The 15,791-nt window shown below is 30.3% G+C and overlaps 1 protein-coding gene across 1 annotated transcript; it reads left to right on the forward strand.

Moving 5' to 3' along the window:
* The first annotated feature begins 9,677 nt into the window (after positions 1 to 9,677).
* Positions 9,678 to 15,250, forward strand: LOC142220317 (uncharacterized). The gene is made up of 7 exons (XM_075289389.1): positions 9,678 to 10,173; positions 10,261 to 10,442; positions 13,368 to 13,492; positions 13,558 to 13,799; positions 13,884 to 14,090; positions 14,165 to 14,373; positions 14,451 to 15,250. Exons 1-7 carry the CDS (start codon positions 10,039 to 10,041, stop codon positions 14,677 to 14,679), a joined length of 1,329 nt encoding a protein of 442 aa, XP_075145504.1. The 5' UTR covers positions 9,678 to 10,038; the 3' UTR covers positions 14,680 to 15,250.
* Positions 15,251 to 15,791: the final 541 nt, after the last annotated feature.

Consider the following 15,791-nt stretch of genomic DNA (forward strand, 5'->3'; position numbering starts at 1 on the left):
CTGGGGACCAGATCTGGAGAATACGGTGGATGGGAAAGCAATTCGAAGCCCAATTCATGAATTTTTGCCATCGTTCTCAATGACTTGTGGCACGGTGCGTTGTCTTGAAGGAACAACACTTTTTTTCTTCATCATATGGAGCCGTTTTGCCGCGATTTCAACCTTCAAACGCTCCAGTAACGACATATAATAGTCACTGTTGATGGTTTTTCCCTTCTCAAGATAATAGATAAAAATTATTCCATGCGCATCCCAAAAAACAGAGGTTATTACTTTGCCAGCGGACTTTTGAGTCTTTCCACGCTTCGGAAACGGTTCACCGGTCGCTGTCCACTCAGCCGACTGTCGATTGGACTCAGGAGTGTAGTGTTGGAGCCATGTTTCATCCATTGTCACATATCGACGGAAAAACTCGGGTGTATTACGAGTTAACAGCTGCAAACACCGCTCAGAATAATCAACACGTTGTTGTTTTTGGTCAAATGTGAGCTCGCGCGGCACCCATTTTGCACAGAGCTTCCGCATATCTAAATATTGATGAATGGTATGACCAACACGTTCCTCTGATATCTTTAAGGCCTCTGCTATCTCGATCAACTTCATTTTACGATCATTCAAAATCATTTTGTGGATTTATTTATGTTTTCGTCGGTAACCACCTCTTTTGGGCGTCCACTGCGTTCACCGTCCTCCGTTCTCATTTCACCACGCTTGAATTGTGCATACCAATCAATTATTGTTGATTTTCCTGGGGCAGAGTCCGGAAACTCATTATCAAGCCAAGTTTTTGCTTCCACCGTATTTTTTCCCTTCAGAAAAAAGTATTTTATCAAATCACGAAATTCCTTTTTTTCCATTTTTTTCACAATAACAAAAGTTGCTTCACAAAAGACGCTCTATCTCACAAACTAATTGACTTACAGACGTCAAATTTTGACACGAATCATTTGAAGGTTGGTACTATATAAAAAAAAATATGCATTTAATACTAGCGACGCCTTCTATGTGTCAGACCGGGAACTTATCAGCCAACCTGTTAATATCAATTAATTTTTTATTTGATACTATCATTTCTATGATTGAAGACATTTAAATTAAAAATTAATTGGCTCAATTAATTTCGTGAAATATATTTTTGTGTGCAATTGTTTTTCAATATACCCTTAAATACAAAAATGTAACAGCAGAAGCCCAGAAGCTGTTTAGCAGACTTGTTTCTATGAGTGTAAAAAAAAACAACAACAATTAAGAAGCAAATAATTTTCGTAAATATCGCCTATTGTGTAAACTATCATATGTTAATTAATTAAAATTATTAAAAATGTAATAAAGGGTGATTTGTTAAGAGCTTGATAACTTTTTTTTAAAAAAAAAACGCATAAAATTTGCAAAATCTCATCGGTTCTTTATTTGAAACGTTAGATTGGTCCATGACATTTACTTTTTGAAGATAATTTCATTTAAATGTTGACCGTGGCTGCGTCTTAGGTGGTCCATTCGGAAAGTCCAATTTTGGGCAACTTTTTCGAGCATTTCGGCCGGAATAGCCCGAATTTCTTCGGAAATGTTGTCTTCCAAAGCTGGAATAGTTGCTGGCTTATTTCTGTAGACTTTAGACTTGACGTAGCCCCACAAGAAATAGTCTAAAGGCGTCAAATCGCATGATCTTGGTGGCCAACTTACCGGTCCATTTCTTGAGATGAATTGTTCTCCGAAGTTTTCCCTCAAAATGGCCATAGAATCGCGAGCTGTGTGGCATGTAGCGCCATCTTGTTGAAACCACATGTCAACCAAGTTCAGTTCTTCCATTTTTGGCAACAAAAAGTTTGTTAGCATCGAACGATAGCGATCGCCATTCACCGTAACGTTGCGTCCAACAGCATCTTTGAAAAAATACGGTCCAATGATTCCACCAGCGTACAAACCACACCAAACAGTGCATTTTTCGGGATGCATGGGCAGTTCTTGAACGGCTTCTGGTTGCTCTTCACTCCAAATGCGGCAATTTTGCTTATTTACGTAGCCATTAAACCAGAAATGAGCCTCATCGCTGAACAAAATTTGTCGATAAAAAAGCGGATTTTCTGCCAACTTTTCTAGGGCCCATTCACTGAAAATTCGACGTTGTGGCTCGTTAGTAAGTCTATTCATGATGAAATGTCAAAGCATACTGAGCATCTTTCTCTTTGACACCATGTCTGAAATCCCACGTGATCTGTCAAATACTAATGCATGAAAATCCTAACCTCAAAAGAATCACCCTTTAGAACTTGAAATTGAAACAAATTCATTCAAAGAAGCAATTAAAAAAAAAAACATATTTTAATACAATTAAATTCTCTCAACCCAAATTCGGCCATTGATCATCTATTACAAACTTTGAATAAGAGATATATTTTTTTGAACATTAATTTTTTTTTAAATATAAATTTAAATAAGAAATCAAAATTTTTATAAAAAAATAAATACTTTTAACGAAATAAAAGTCATAATCGTTTCAGAAAATAATACAAAACAGATGCTTAAAAAGCTATATAGAATATTGTTTTCAAACTTTTCCCAACTAATCTAAATATAAGTACAACATACCCACAACAACAAAAAAATGTGTAATATTTCGAACAAGAAATAATAAAATATAATTAAATACATCCTATATATATAAATATTACAAAACATACAAGAACATATTTCATATTGTTAGTTGAACGAAAGTAATATAGAAAACAAAATCTAAATAACATTAAAAATGTTACATACTTATCGTACGACAAATCCATACATATTCAAATGTTGATAATATTAAAATTTTGGTTCCAGAGACTCTGGCGGTCATCATAGCATTAATACAAACAATAAAAACCAGTTAACATAGGACAACAATTATGCGATATTCGTGTTTTTTCTCTATTATTTACCAAAAAATACATACATATGTAACATTATTTAATAAAGGAGCATGATTATAGTAAAAACTTTGAAAATTGAATTTTAATTTTAATGGTATATTACAAGTGTGGTAAGTACATACAGAAAAAATATCACCAAAAGTGATGGAAATTTTTTAATTTTTAACTAAAAATTTATTTCAAACAATCAAATTAAAAACACAAAGTCAATTAATAAAGTAGTTAACAATAGTTACGTTTTTAATGAAAAAGTTAATTGAATTTTGCAATCAATATTAATAAAATTTTTGTTTGAATAAAAATTAATTAAATCAAATCAAATAATTGATCCAATTAATTTTTTAATTGAAATGTCTTCAATCACAGAAATGATAGTATCAATTAAAAAATTTAATTGAAATTTTTGTAATAGATTTTTGTTTCAATTAAAAAAAATTGTTGAATCAATTTTTTTTTTGCATATTTTTTAAAACTTTAATTGGGAAAATGTTGGTGAAATTTTTTTCTATGTTGACTTGAAACTTGAAACGATCCCCACATTTAACATCCGTAGCTTCTTGAAGAAGCAAATATCATTCGTGATGTCAGTATTTAGCAGAGAATGAAGCCGACCCATTTTTGTCGGCGGCGGCTAATACTAATTTTTTGCCTCCGGCGGCGGCGGCTTGATGGCTAAGCCGATATAAATTTGTCTTATCGACGGCGGACAATTATCCATAATAAAATCAATTTGATGTTATCCGAATGGTAATGAGATTAGTTGTACAACTTATCTTATAATCACATTTACACATAATTCAAATGTTCTGAGCCAAATTTTTGCAAACCTATTATAGCAACTTTATACTGACGGATTTTGGGTGGAAAGTTAAACATTTTGACAAAACATGCAACCATTATTAATAATTTTTTCAGATTCAAATCAATATTTTTGATTAATTGGCGGCTAATTTTGAGTCGAGATGAGTCGACAAATTCGGCGACGGCTTCGAATGGCAAAACTAGTCGGCGGCGGCTAAAATCGGCGGCGCGACTCGGCGGCTTCATTCTCTGGTCAGTAGTGCTTTCTAATAACCTTACACAAATTGGTCGATATCGGTTCAAAATTTGGGTAGAATTATGGATTTTCGAGGGATGGTCATGAATTAAGCTCTTTTTTGTTCTAAATTTTATTTTTTGTAATTGATTTTTGTTTCAATAAAAAAAAAATTGTTGAATCAATTAAATTTTTATTAGAATATTTTTAAAACATTAATTGGAAAACATTTCGTGAAATTTTTTTCTATGTTGACTTGAAACTTGAAACGATCCCCACTTTTAACATCCATAGCCTCTTGAAGAAGCAAATTTCATTCGATCGAAATTTGGTACGTGATGTAAGTAGTGCTTTCTAATAACCTTACACAAATTGGCCGATATTGGTTCAAAATTTGGGATTTTCTAGGGATGGTCATGAATTAAGCTCTTTTTTGTTCTAGAACGTATTGTTTAGGAGATATGAGCAAACGATGTTTTTCATAAAAAAAAAATTTCGAATTTTTCAGGATTTTGGTGGAATTTTGAATTTTCTAAAATTAATCAAGAACTAAGCTCCTTTTCGACCTAGGACGCATAGTTTAGGAGATATGAGCTTAAAAAAATTAATATACAAATTTCGAATTTTTCATGATTTGGGCGGAATTTTGGATTTTCTAGGGATGATCACAAATTGAGGTATTTTTTTCCTCAATATTTGATCACCTTTTTGAGGTTCTAAAAGAAGTTTTTAATATAAAAATTTAGAATATAAAAAATTATTATAAATAATTAGAATGAAATTGAATTGAATGGAAATTTAGAATTTTTCAGGATTTGGATGGAATTTTGGAATTTCTTTGGGTGATAACGAAAAAAAAAAATTTAATACAAAAATTTAGAATTTTCCAGGATTTGGACGGAATTTTGGATTTTCTCGGGGTGATCACCAATTCAGTTCCTTCTCGCTATAGGACGCATAGTTTAGGAGATATGAGCAAAACAAGTTTGTAATATAAAAATTTAGAATTTTCCAGGATTTGGACGGAATTTTGGATATTCTCGGGGTGATCACCAATTCAGCTCCTTCTCGCTCTAGGACGCATAGTTTAGGAGATATGAGCAACAGAAGTTTTTAAGGAGATATAAGCAAAAGAAGGTTTTAATATAAAAATTTCGAATTTTTCGGGATTTGGGTGGAATTTGAATTTTCTCGGGATGATCACGAATTAAGCTCCTTTTCGCTCTATGACGCATAACATAAAGGGTGGTTAAATTGTAAGGGCCGATGTTGAATGTGAACCACACCTTAACGCCAAGTTTTTTCCGAATTTTATTTGATATTTCTCTATTTCAGACTTACTCAATTTGAACCATGGACGTCGTGAATGGACAGAATGGTTCCAAGAAATGGCAACAGTGGATGATCAATTTTCGAAGAAAATCATCTTCAGTGATGAGGCACATTTCACCTCAGTGGATTGTCAATAAACAGAATTGCCGCATTTGGGCGAATGAGAATCCAAGAGTGATTGTCGAAAAACCAATGCAACCACAAAGAGTGACTGTTTGGTGCGGTTTATGGGCTGGCGGCATCATCGGGCCGTATTTTTTCCAAAATGAGGCCGGTCAGACAGTTACTGTGAATGGTGTTCGCTATCGTGAGATGATACCGAACTTTTTATGGCCCGAATTGGAAGATATGGATGTGGACGATATGTGGTTTCAGCAGGACGGTGCAACTTGCCACACAGCTAACGAAACAATGGCTCTTTTGCGCAACAAATTCAATGGCCGTGTTATGTCACGAAATGGCGATGTCAATTGGCCGCCAAGATCATGTGATTTGACACCATTGGACTTTTTTCTTTGGGGTTATTTTAAAGAAAAGGTGAACGTCGATAAGCCAGCAACAATTCAAGAGCTAAAGGATGAGATAATTCGGCACATTAACGACATAGACAGCATAGATATGGACAAAAGAAGTTTTTATTATAAAAATTTTCAAATTTTTCGGTATTTGACTCCGAATTTCGAATTTTTCGCCATTTGAATCGACTTTTAGATTTTCTACGGGTGATCACAAATTAAGCTCCTTTTCACTTATTAGATATAAGCAATATCCCCATATATGGGCTATATATCTCTATATAAACCAATCTCCAAATTTGACTTCCGGAGACGCCTTGAGGACCAAATTCTAACCGATCTGGTTCTTGATGTTAACATATCCCTTCTAACAATTATGAAAAAATTGGTACATATCGCTCTAAAATTATATATAGCCCCCATATAAATCGATCCCCAAAATTGACATACAAAGCCTCTTGGGGGGAACAAATTTCCTAAACCTAACCCCCATATAAACCGACGCCCCATTTGACTTCCGGAGCCTCCTGAAGGAGTAAATTTCATCCGATCCTGTTAAAATTCGGTATATAATTTTATTATATACTGGAGCTCGACCGAGTTTTTTTGGCAATAAGCAATAATCGGCCGAAGCTGAAATTTGGTGTTTTTTAGTTCAATATTAGAATATGTTTATACCCTCCACCATAGGATGGGAGGTATATCAACTTTGTCATTCCGTTTGTAACACATCGAAATATTGCTCTAAGACCCCATAAAGAATAGATATTCGTGGTGAAATTCTGAGCCGATCTGAGCATGTCCGTCCGTCCGTCTGTTGAAATCACGCTAACTTCCGAACGAAACTTGCTATCGACTTGAATCTTGGCACAAGTAGTTGTTATTGATGTAGGTCGGATGGTATTGCAAATGGGCGATATCGGTCCACTTTTACGTATAGCCCCCATATAAACGGACCCCCAAATTTGGCTTGCGAGGCCTGTAAGAGAAGCAAATTTTATCCGATCCGGCTGAAATTTGGTACTTGGTGTTAGTATATGGTCTCTAACAACCATGGAAAAATTGGTTCACATCGGTTCATAATTATATATAGCCCCCATATAAACCGATCCCCCGATTTGGCTTGCGGAGCCTCTAAGAGAAGTAAATTTCATCCGATCCGGCTGAAATTTGCTACATGGTGTTAGTATATGGTCTCTAACAACCATGCAAAAATTGGTCCACATCGGTCCATAATTATATATAGCCCCCATATAAACCGATCCCCCGATTTGGCTTGCAGAGCCTCTAAGAGAAACAATTTTCATCCGATCCAGCTGAAATTTGGTACATGGTGTTAGTATATGGTCTCTAACAATATCGTCTCTCTAACATATCGGTTCATAATTATATATAGCCCCCATATAAACCGATCCCCCGATTTGGCTTGCGGTGCCTCTAAGAGAAGCAAATTTCATCCGATCCGGCTGAAATTTGGTACATGGTGTTAGTATATGGTCTCTAACAACCATGCAAAAATTGGTTCACATCGGTCCATAATAATATATAGCCCCTATATAAACCGATCCCCCGATTTGGCTTGCGGAGCCTCTAAGAGAAGCAAATTTCATCCGATCCGACTGAAATTTGGTACATGGTGATAGTATATGGTCTCTAACAACCATGCAAAAATTGGTCCATATCGGTCCATAATTATATATAGCCCCATATAAACCGATCACCAGATTTGACCTCCGGAGCACCTTGGATGAGCGAAATTCTTCCCATTCGGTTGAAATTTGGTATGTGATGTTAGTATAGGGTATCCAACAACCATGCAGGAATTGGTTCCTATCAGTCCATAATAATATATAGCTCCCATATAAACCGATCCCCAGATTTGACTCCTGTGCCTTTTGGAGAAGCAAAATTCATCCGATCTGGTTGAAATTTGGTACGTAGTGGTAGTATATGATATTTAACAACCATGTGAGTTGAAATTTGTGGATGACAGTCTTTCGTAGAAGTTTCTACGGCATCCATGGTGGAGGGTTCATAAGATTCGGCATGGCCGAACTTACGGCCGTATATACTTGTTTTTTTTTTTTTTTTTTTTTAACAAATCTACAAATACAACAATAAAAGGTAATTCATTTGATGTTATATTGATAAATCAATATTTTTTATAATTTTTTACGTATTATTTGTACTGGGTGTTTTGACTGAGACAAATTCAACACTTGAACAATTCAATATCAAATAAATTATTCATAAAGCTTCGGTTAATCCGCCTTTTGACGCCGAAGACCGATTCGTGGCCGAATGCCGAAGCCGATGCTTTGGTCGAGCTCTATTATATACCCTCTAACAATTATGCACCAATTGGACCATATCGGTCCATAACACAACCACGCTTGCCACTCAAGCCAAAAATAATCTACCAAAATTTAGGGAAAATTTTACCAAAAAACTACCAAACAAAAAAATATTATCTATAGAAAATTTTGTCAAAATTTTATTTCTATAGAATATTTTGTCAACATTTTATTTCTATAGAAATTTTTTCAAAATTTTATTTCTATAGAAAATTTTGTCAAAATTTTATTTCTATAGAAAGTTTTGTCAAAATGTTATTTCTATAGAAAATTTTGTCAAAATTTTATTTCTATAGAAAGTTTTGTCAAAATTTTATTTCTATAGAAAGTTTTGTCAAAATTTTATTCTATAGAAAATTTTGTCAAAATTTTATTTCTATAGAAAGTTTTGTCAAAATTTTATTTCTATAGAAAATTTTGTCAACATTTTATTTCTATAGAAAGTTTTGTCAAAATTTTATTTCTATAGAAAATTTTGTCACAATTTTATTTCTATAGAAAGTTTTGTCACAATTTTATTTCTATAGAAAATTTTGTCAACATTTTATTTCTATAGAAAGTTTTGTCAAAATTATATTTCTATAGAAAATTTTGTCACAATTTTATTTCTATAGAAAGTTTTGTCACAATTTTATTTCTATAGAAAGTTTTGTCAAAATGTTATTTCTATAGAAAGTTTTGTCAAAATTTTATTTCGATAGAAAATTGTGTCAAAATTTTATTTCGATAGAAAATTTTGTCAAAATTTTATTTCTATAGAAAATTTTGTCAAAATTTTATTTCTATAGAAAGTTTTGTCAAAATTTTATTTCTATAGAAAATTTTGTCAACATTTTATTTCTATAGAAAATTTTGTCAAAATTTTATTTCTATAGAAATGTTTATCAAAATTTTATTTCTATAGAAAATTTTGTCTAAATTTTATTGCTATAGAAAATTTTGTCAAAATTTTATTTCTATAGAAAATTTTGTCAAAATTTTATTTCTACAGAAAATTTTTGAAGTACCTCTTAGCTAGAGAGGAACATTTGCAAACATCTACCAAAACATCATGAATTATACCTATCTAGCAAACAGTAAGAAATCTACCATTTTTGATTGACTGTGGCAACCGTGAACACAACACAACACAAAAATTCCAAACTAAAAATCACTTATCCCAGCCGAAAGTACTCTATGAGAGGAGAAAAGTGTATTAAGGAAAATGTTAAACGCTTATGTAGTCCCTCTCTGTGGTTAGTTAGTTTAATGTCCTCTAATATTCAATTAGATTATCCGTTAGAATTTTGTGAGCATCAATTTAGCAACTCTCTTCATTCTAATTAACTTGGCAACTCTATCCCTTATTTTGGGAAAAAGGGGTGGTGAATGGCAAAATGAAGGGAAATTCTGTTAAGCACCCCCTTTTGTTTTTGTTTTCATGCAAAAAATGCCGGTCCTAGGATAACAGCTGTCAAAATCGATGAGAGTATGAAGAGAGCATTTGTTATCATCTCATTGAAATAATGAAAGAGAACCAAATATCAAAAAATCAGATGTGGTCCAGTGACAGTTGGGAACAGTCATCGGAGGAAAATCAATGAACGCTAAATTTTAAGGACTATAAAAGAAAAACCATTTCAGAAAATTTTGCAAAAAAGAAATTAATTTCATAGATTGATTGTAATTGTAAGCATCTCTAAAGTAATATACACATATTTCGATAGCAAAAAAACATAAAGATAACGAAGTCGATAAAATACACGATTGTGAAATATAAAATAAAAGTGATTTAATTTCCGAATACATAATAAAAATTTCTTCCTGGTGTGTAAATTGTACTCAGCATCATTCATTCTCTTTAAACACAAAAAAGAATATAAAATATTAAATAAAACAATTCAGTAACGATTATGGGCATTACCGAAACATCACAAAAAATGGCTTCAAATGATGTCATCATGAACAATGGTTCCAAATTAACATTGGAGTTATTTGCTGATATTTTCAAATGTCTTGACCCGGAAGTGGAAATCGATACATTTGAGGTATGTACAATGAGTGTGTTGTCATCTTTAAGACAATGTTTTCAATATGTACCATATTAAAGTGGGTCGTTTAATTTGATTTTCCAGGAAGAACAGGGATCTGGTCGCGGTGATAATTATACGGCTACTCTATATCGTATTCATTTGACTGGACATCGTAATTGTCCAGACGATGGCAAGAAACAAAAGTGGGAAAACAATGTGATATGCAAAAGATTACCAGAAAATATTAAACTAAGGGAAGCCTATAAGAGTGATAAACTATTTAGGTAAGTTATATGAACATGAATTATTGCAAAAGCAAAACGATTTTTTATTTACATATAATTATGGACCGAGATGCACAATTTTTTTGCAAAAGCACCAAATTTCATCCGGATCGGAAGAAATTTGCTAACTTCTTCGAAAGTTTGCGAAATTGCAATAGACCATCGGACGGACATTGACTCAGAATTTTAGCACGACACAAAATATTTATACTTTATGGGGTCTGAGACCAATATTTCGATCTATTACACGAACCATCCTATAGAGGATGGTATAAAAACACCTCTTCTTTGACAAAGATTTAGAGCTGAAAATCACTCATTGAATTTATTTTTTTTTTATAAAAATTAAATATAAAACAATTTTTTGCCAAATTACCAACAAAATTTTCAAATTTCGACATATTTTTCAAACAAAAACTCAAACTTCGACAATTTTTCAAAAAATTTCAAATTTCGACAAATTAAAAAAAAACAAATTTTTCAAATAAAAAGCAAGTTTTGACAAATATTAAAAAAAAACTAAATTTCGACAAATATTAAAAAAAAACATAAATTAAAAAAAAAATAAATTTTGTCAAATTTTTCAAAAAAAAATCAAATTTCGGCAAATTTTTCGAATAAATTCAAATTTCGGCAAAATTTTCTATAAAAGTCAAACATCGAAAAAAAAATTCTATAAAGGTAAAATTTTGATGAAATTTCCATTAAAAATACAATTTACAAATTTACAAGGTCAAATTTCGATAAAAAAAATTCCAAATTTTATTTGTTCTATAAATTTTTTATAAAAATGAAATTAAAACATTTTTTTGCGAAACTTTCGACAAATATCCAACAAACATAATTTTTTTTTGATTTTTCTATCCAAATAAAATTTCAATAAAAATCAAATGTGGACAAAATTGTCTATAAAAGTAAAATTTTGACCAAATTTTCTATAAAAATAAAAATTCCGCGAAATTTTCCAATAAAAAATAAAACAAATTTCGATAAAAATTTCTTACAAAAAGTTAATTTCTTTATAAATTTTGTATAAAAATTATATTAAAACAAATTTTGCAGGATAAATAAATAAAAAAAAAATAAAAAACAAATTTCAATAAAAATTCCGTACAAAAAGTTAATTTTTTATAATTTTTTTATAAAAAGTAGAAGAAATTTTCAGTAAAATTGAAACTTCGACACAATTTTCTTTAGATTTTGCAGGATAAATAAATAAATAAAAAACAAATTACAATAAAAATTCCCTACAAAATGTTAATTTTTTTATAAAAAGTAGAAGAAATTTTCAGTAAAATTGAAACTTCGACGCAATTTTCTATAGTAGTCAAATTTCGACAGATTTTTCAATGAAAATCAAATGTGACAAAACTTTTTATAAAAGTAGCACTTCGAAAAAATGTTCTAAAAAAGCCAAATTTTGACAACATTTTCTATAAAAATCTAAAAATTTCGACAATTTTTTTAATAAAAATCAAATGTGGACTAAATTCGCTATAAAAGTCAAATTTTGACAAAATTTTCTATAAAAATCAAATTTCCACGAAATTTTCCAATAAAAAATAAAACAAATTTCGATAAAAATTTCCTACAAAAAATAATTTTTTTTAATACATTTTTTATAAAAATTATATTAAAACAAATTGTTGCTAAACAAAATTTTGATGAATTTTTCAGTAAAATTGAAACTTCGACACAATTTTCTATAAAAGTCAAATTTCGACCAATTTTTCAATAAAAATCAAATGTGACTAAACTTTCTATAAAAACCAAAATTCGAAAAAATGTTCTATAAAAGTCAAATTTTGACAAAATTTTCTATAAAAATCAAATTTCAAATGTTGACCAAATTTTCTATAAAAATCAAATTTCCTCGAAATTTTAAAAAAAAAACAAATAAAACAAATTTCGATAAAATTTCCTACAAGTTTTTTTTTAATAAACTTTGTATAAAAATTATATTAAAACAAATTTTTGGGAACCAAAATTTTGATGAAATTTTCAGTAAAATTGAAACTTCGACACAATTTCACATTTTTTATAAAAATTATATTAAAACAAATTTTTGCTAAACAAAATTTATATGAATTTTTCTGTAAAATTGAAACTTCGACACAATTTTCTATAAAAGTCAAATTTTGACCAATTTTTCAATAAAAATCAAATGTGACTAAACTTTCTATAAAAAACCAAAATTGAAAAAAAAAGTTCTATAAAAGTCAAATTTTGACAAAATTTTCTATAAAATCAAATTTCAAATTTTGACCAAATTTTCTATAAAAATAAAATTTCCACGAAATTTTCCAAAAAAAAAAATAAAACAAATTTTGATAAAAATTTTCTACAAAAATAATTTTTTTTAAATAAATTTTGTATAAAAATTATATTAAAATAAATTTTTGCGAAACAAAATTTTGATGAAATTTTCAATAAATTTGAAACTTCGACAAAACTTTCTATAAAAGCCAAACTTCGAAAAAATTTTCTATAAAAATCAATTTTGACAAAATTTTTTATAAAAATCAAATTTCCACGAAAATAAATAAAAAAAATTGGATAACAATTTCCTACAAAAAAATAATTTTTTTATAAAAATTAAATTAAAAAAAATTTCGAAATTTTTGACAAATTTCCAGTAAACATCAGATTATAATTTTTGTATAAAAATTAAATCAAAACAAATTTTTGCAAAACTTTCGACAAATATCCAATAAACATCAATTGTTTTTTTTTTTAATTTCTAAAAAAACAAGATTTCGACAAAATTTTCTATAAAAATCTAATTTCCACGAAATTTTTCAATAAAAATCGAATTTCTTTTTTATAAAAAAAAGAAAAAATCTAAAAAAAACAAATTCCAATAACAAAAAAATATTTTTTTATATAAATATCTAATTTGAATTCTTTAATTAATAATCTTTTCAGAAACGAAGTAGAATTTTATACAGCCATAATGCCAGAATTATTGAAATTTCAAAGCACTAAAAGCGATGAACAATTCAAAGCCCTTCCCAAATGTTATTATGCTCGATCGGATCTATTGATAATGGGTAAGCCTTTAATAAAAAAAAAACGAAAAAATATAACATACTCATTATAACGTTACTAATTTCAGAGGATTTACGAATACGAGGCTTTGAAATGCCTGATCGCAAACAAGGTTTAACTATTGATGAAACCCGAACAGTTTTGAGACAAGTTGCCCAATTCCATGCATTGAGTTTAGCCTATAAATTTGAAAACCCCAAACAATTTGAGAATTTAAGAAAGTTAACAGTGGAAGCTTTATTCTCCAATGACAATGCCAATTGGTATTATAAATATTATGAGACATTAACCAAAAATGCTATAAAAATGGTAAAGCAGTTGACTTTCGGCAATTAATTAAAATTAATGATATTGATTAAACTTCTATTCAAAACTAAAATTCTTTTCTTCCAGGTTTCTGATGTTTTACCAGAAGATTCAAAATATTTGAAAAAATTCAAACAATTTGCAGAAGCCTCAACTTTTTTCCAACGTATGGTCAATATGGTTAGTGAAGAATCGGTATTGTCTGCTTTCTGTCATGGCGATTGTTGGACCAATAACTTTCTATACCGTTATGGAATTGATGCCAATGGGGGTTGTGAACGTAAAGTTTTGGAAGTAAGTAGAACACTACCATAGACTCTATTGATCAATTAAGTAATTTTATATCGAATCTATCTATACAATTTCAGGTTTGCTTTGTGGACTTTCAAATGATTCGTTACAGTTCCATAGCATTAGATGTAGCTAATCTCTTATATTGCTGTACAAGTAAATCTATGCGTGATTGCCACTTGGAAGAGTTCCTGAAAATGTATACTAGTGATTTGTATCTGTGGCTGCAATCTTTATGTTCACAAATACCGGACATTTGCAATACTTTTGAAAAATTCGAAAACTTGTAAGTGCATGTTGATTACCAAAAAAAAACAAATAGTGAATATGCCTATGTTACATTACAATTTTCCGTCTTTTTAGATTCCACAGGGAACTTAAAAAATTTGGCTGTTTCGCTTTGGGACTATCCTTGGACATTATACCCATTAGTACTTGTTCCCCGGAAGATGCCCCCGATATGTATATAAATCGTACTGATGCTATGGATTGCCCATATGGTGCACCTGAACTTAATTTTCCACCTAACGATTTGTGTCGTCAGAAAATGTCGGAAATCCTTATAGATATGGTAGATAATGGTATGCTTTAAGTATTTCGATTAGAATCAGAAGATTTGTATTATTACTAAATGTTGGCGGTGTCTAAATAAGATTGGCTTTAGACCACACGTAATATAGATGATATACTATCAAATCATTGGGAATATATCTAGGATGGTAAAAAAATGGATAACATTTACATTTTTTTGAGATTGGATTTTTTCGTTATATTTCTGCTAAGAAATCCAACTCTGACAAATTATTGGAGATTGTATGAAATTACACTCAACAAAAAGTGAAACCACCACGAAGGTAAATGTAGGTTAATTTAAGAAATTTTTAACTAAGCTATAAATATAAAATAGACGCCGATATGACAAATGTAACTAAATAGTTTTCGACCAATTCAAGAAAATGTATTAGACATTTTTGTTAAAGAAAATTGCATAACATAGTTCCAAGGAAAAAGTTGGAGTTAGAAATTTTAAAAATGTCTCTAGCGCTTCTTATGGCGCTGTTTAGTTAATTTAACTAAGATATACAACAAATTATTAAGGAGAAGGAAACTTTCTCCATGGACTAAAATAAAGTTATATGTTATTGGCTTTAGTGCCCATGTGAGTTCACCGTTTTTTGAGTGTATTATTGGATTTTAATAAGATTTTAAATTTCTTAAACAATAATCGACTCTACTATTTTTAACACCAGAACTATATTTATTTTGATTTATTTTTTGCATTAAATATAATTTTTTATGTGTGGTCATTTGGATTATTATTAACATGGGTTAGGTATTCGAAAGAAAAAAGTATAATTAAACAAGTATATACAGCACTAAGTTCGGCCGGGCCGAATCTTAAATACCCACCACCATGAACCAGATATTAGGGTTTCCTTTGAAATTTCAGGAGGGCTAGAGGACTTGAGGACACTTCCCGAAGATAAATTTAAAGATTTCACCTATGAAGACTATATCAGATTCTGGATTTATAAGAACCATTTTTGTTTGAGTTTTAGAGGAATCATTAACATCTCTTGTAAGTGTGCAAGAAAATTATAAAATAACGTCTTGATTTGAAATCTTAAATCTGTAGAAGAAAAATCTGGAAATTTTACATTGAGTTTCAAGCAATTTTCATGATCAGTGCGCCTTCTACACCCT

This window comes from Haematobia irritans, chromosome 1, assembly GCF_050003625.1.
Source record: "Haematobia irritans isolate KBUSLIRL chromosome 1, ASM5000362v1, whole genome shotgun sequence".
Taxonomy (NCBI): Eukaryota; Metazoa; Arthropoda; class Insecta; order Diptera; family Muscidae; genus Haematobia; species Haematobia irritans.

Coding starts and splice junctions, on each gene's coding strand:
- LOC142220317 (XM_075289389.1), top strand. CDS start 10,039: ATGGGCATTACCGAAACATCACAAAAAATGGCTTCAAATGATGTCATC. Junction 14,091..14,164: donor GTGAACGTAAAGTTTTGGAA/GTAAGTAGAACA, acceptor ATACAATTTCAG/GTTTGCTTTGTGGACTTTCA. Junction 14,374..14,450: donor TTTGAAAAATTCGAAAACTT/GTAAGTGCATGT, acceptor CCGTCTTTTTAG/ATTCCACAGGGAACTTAAAA.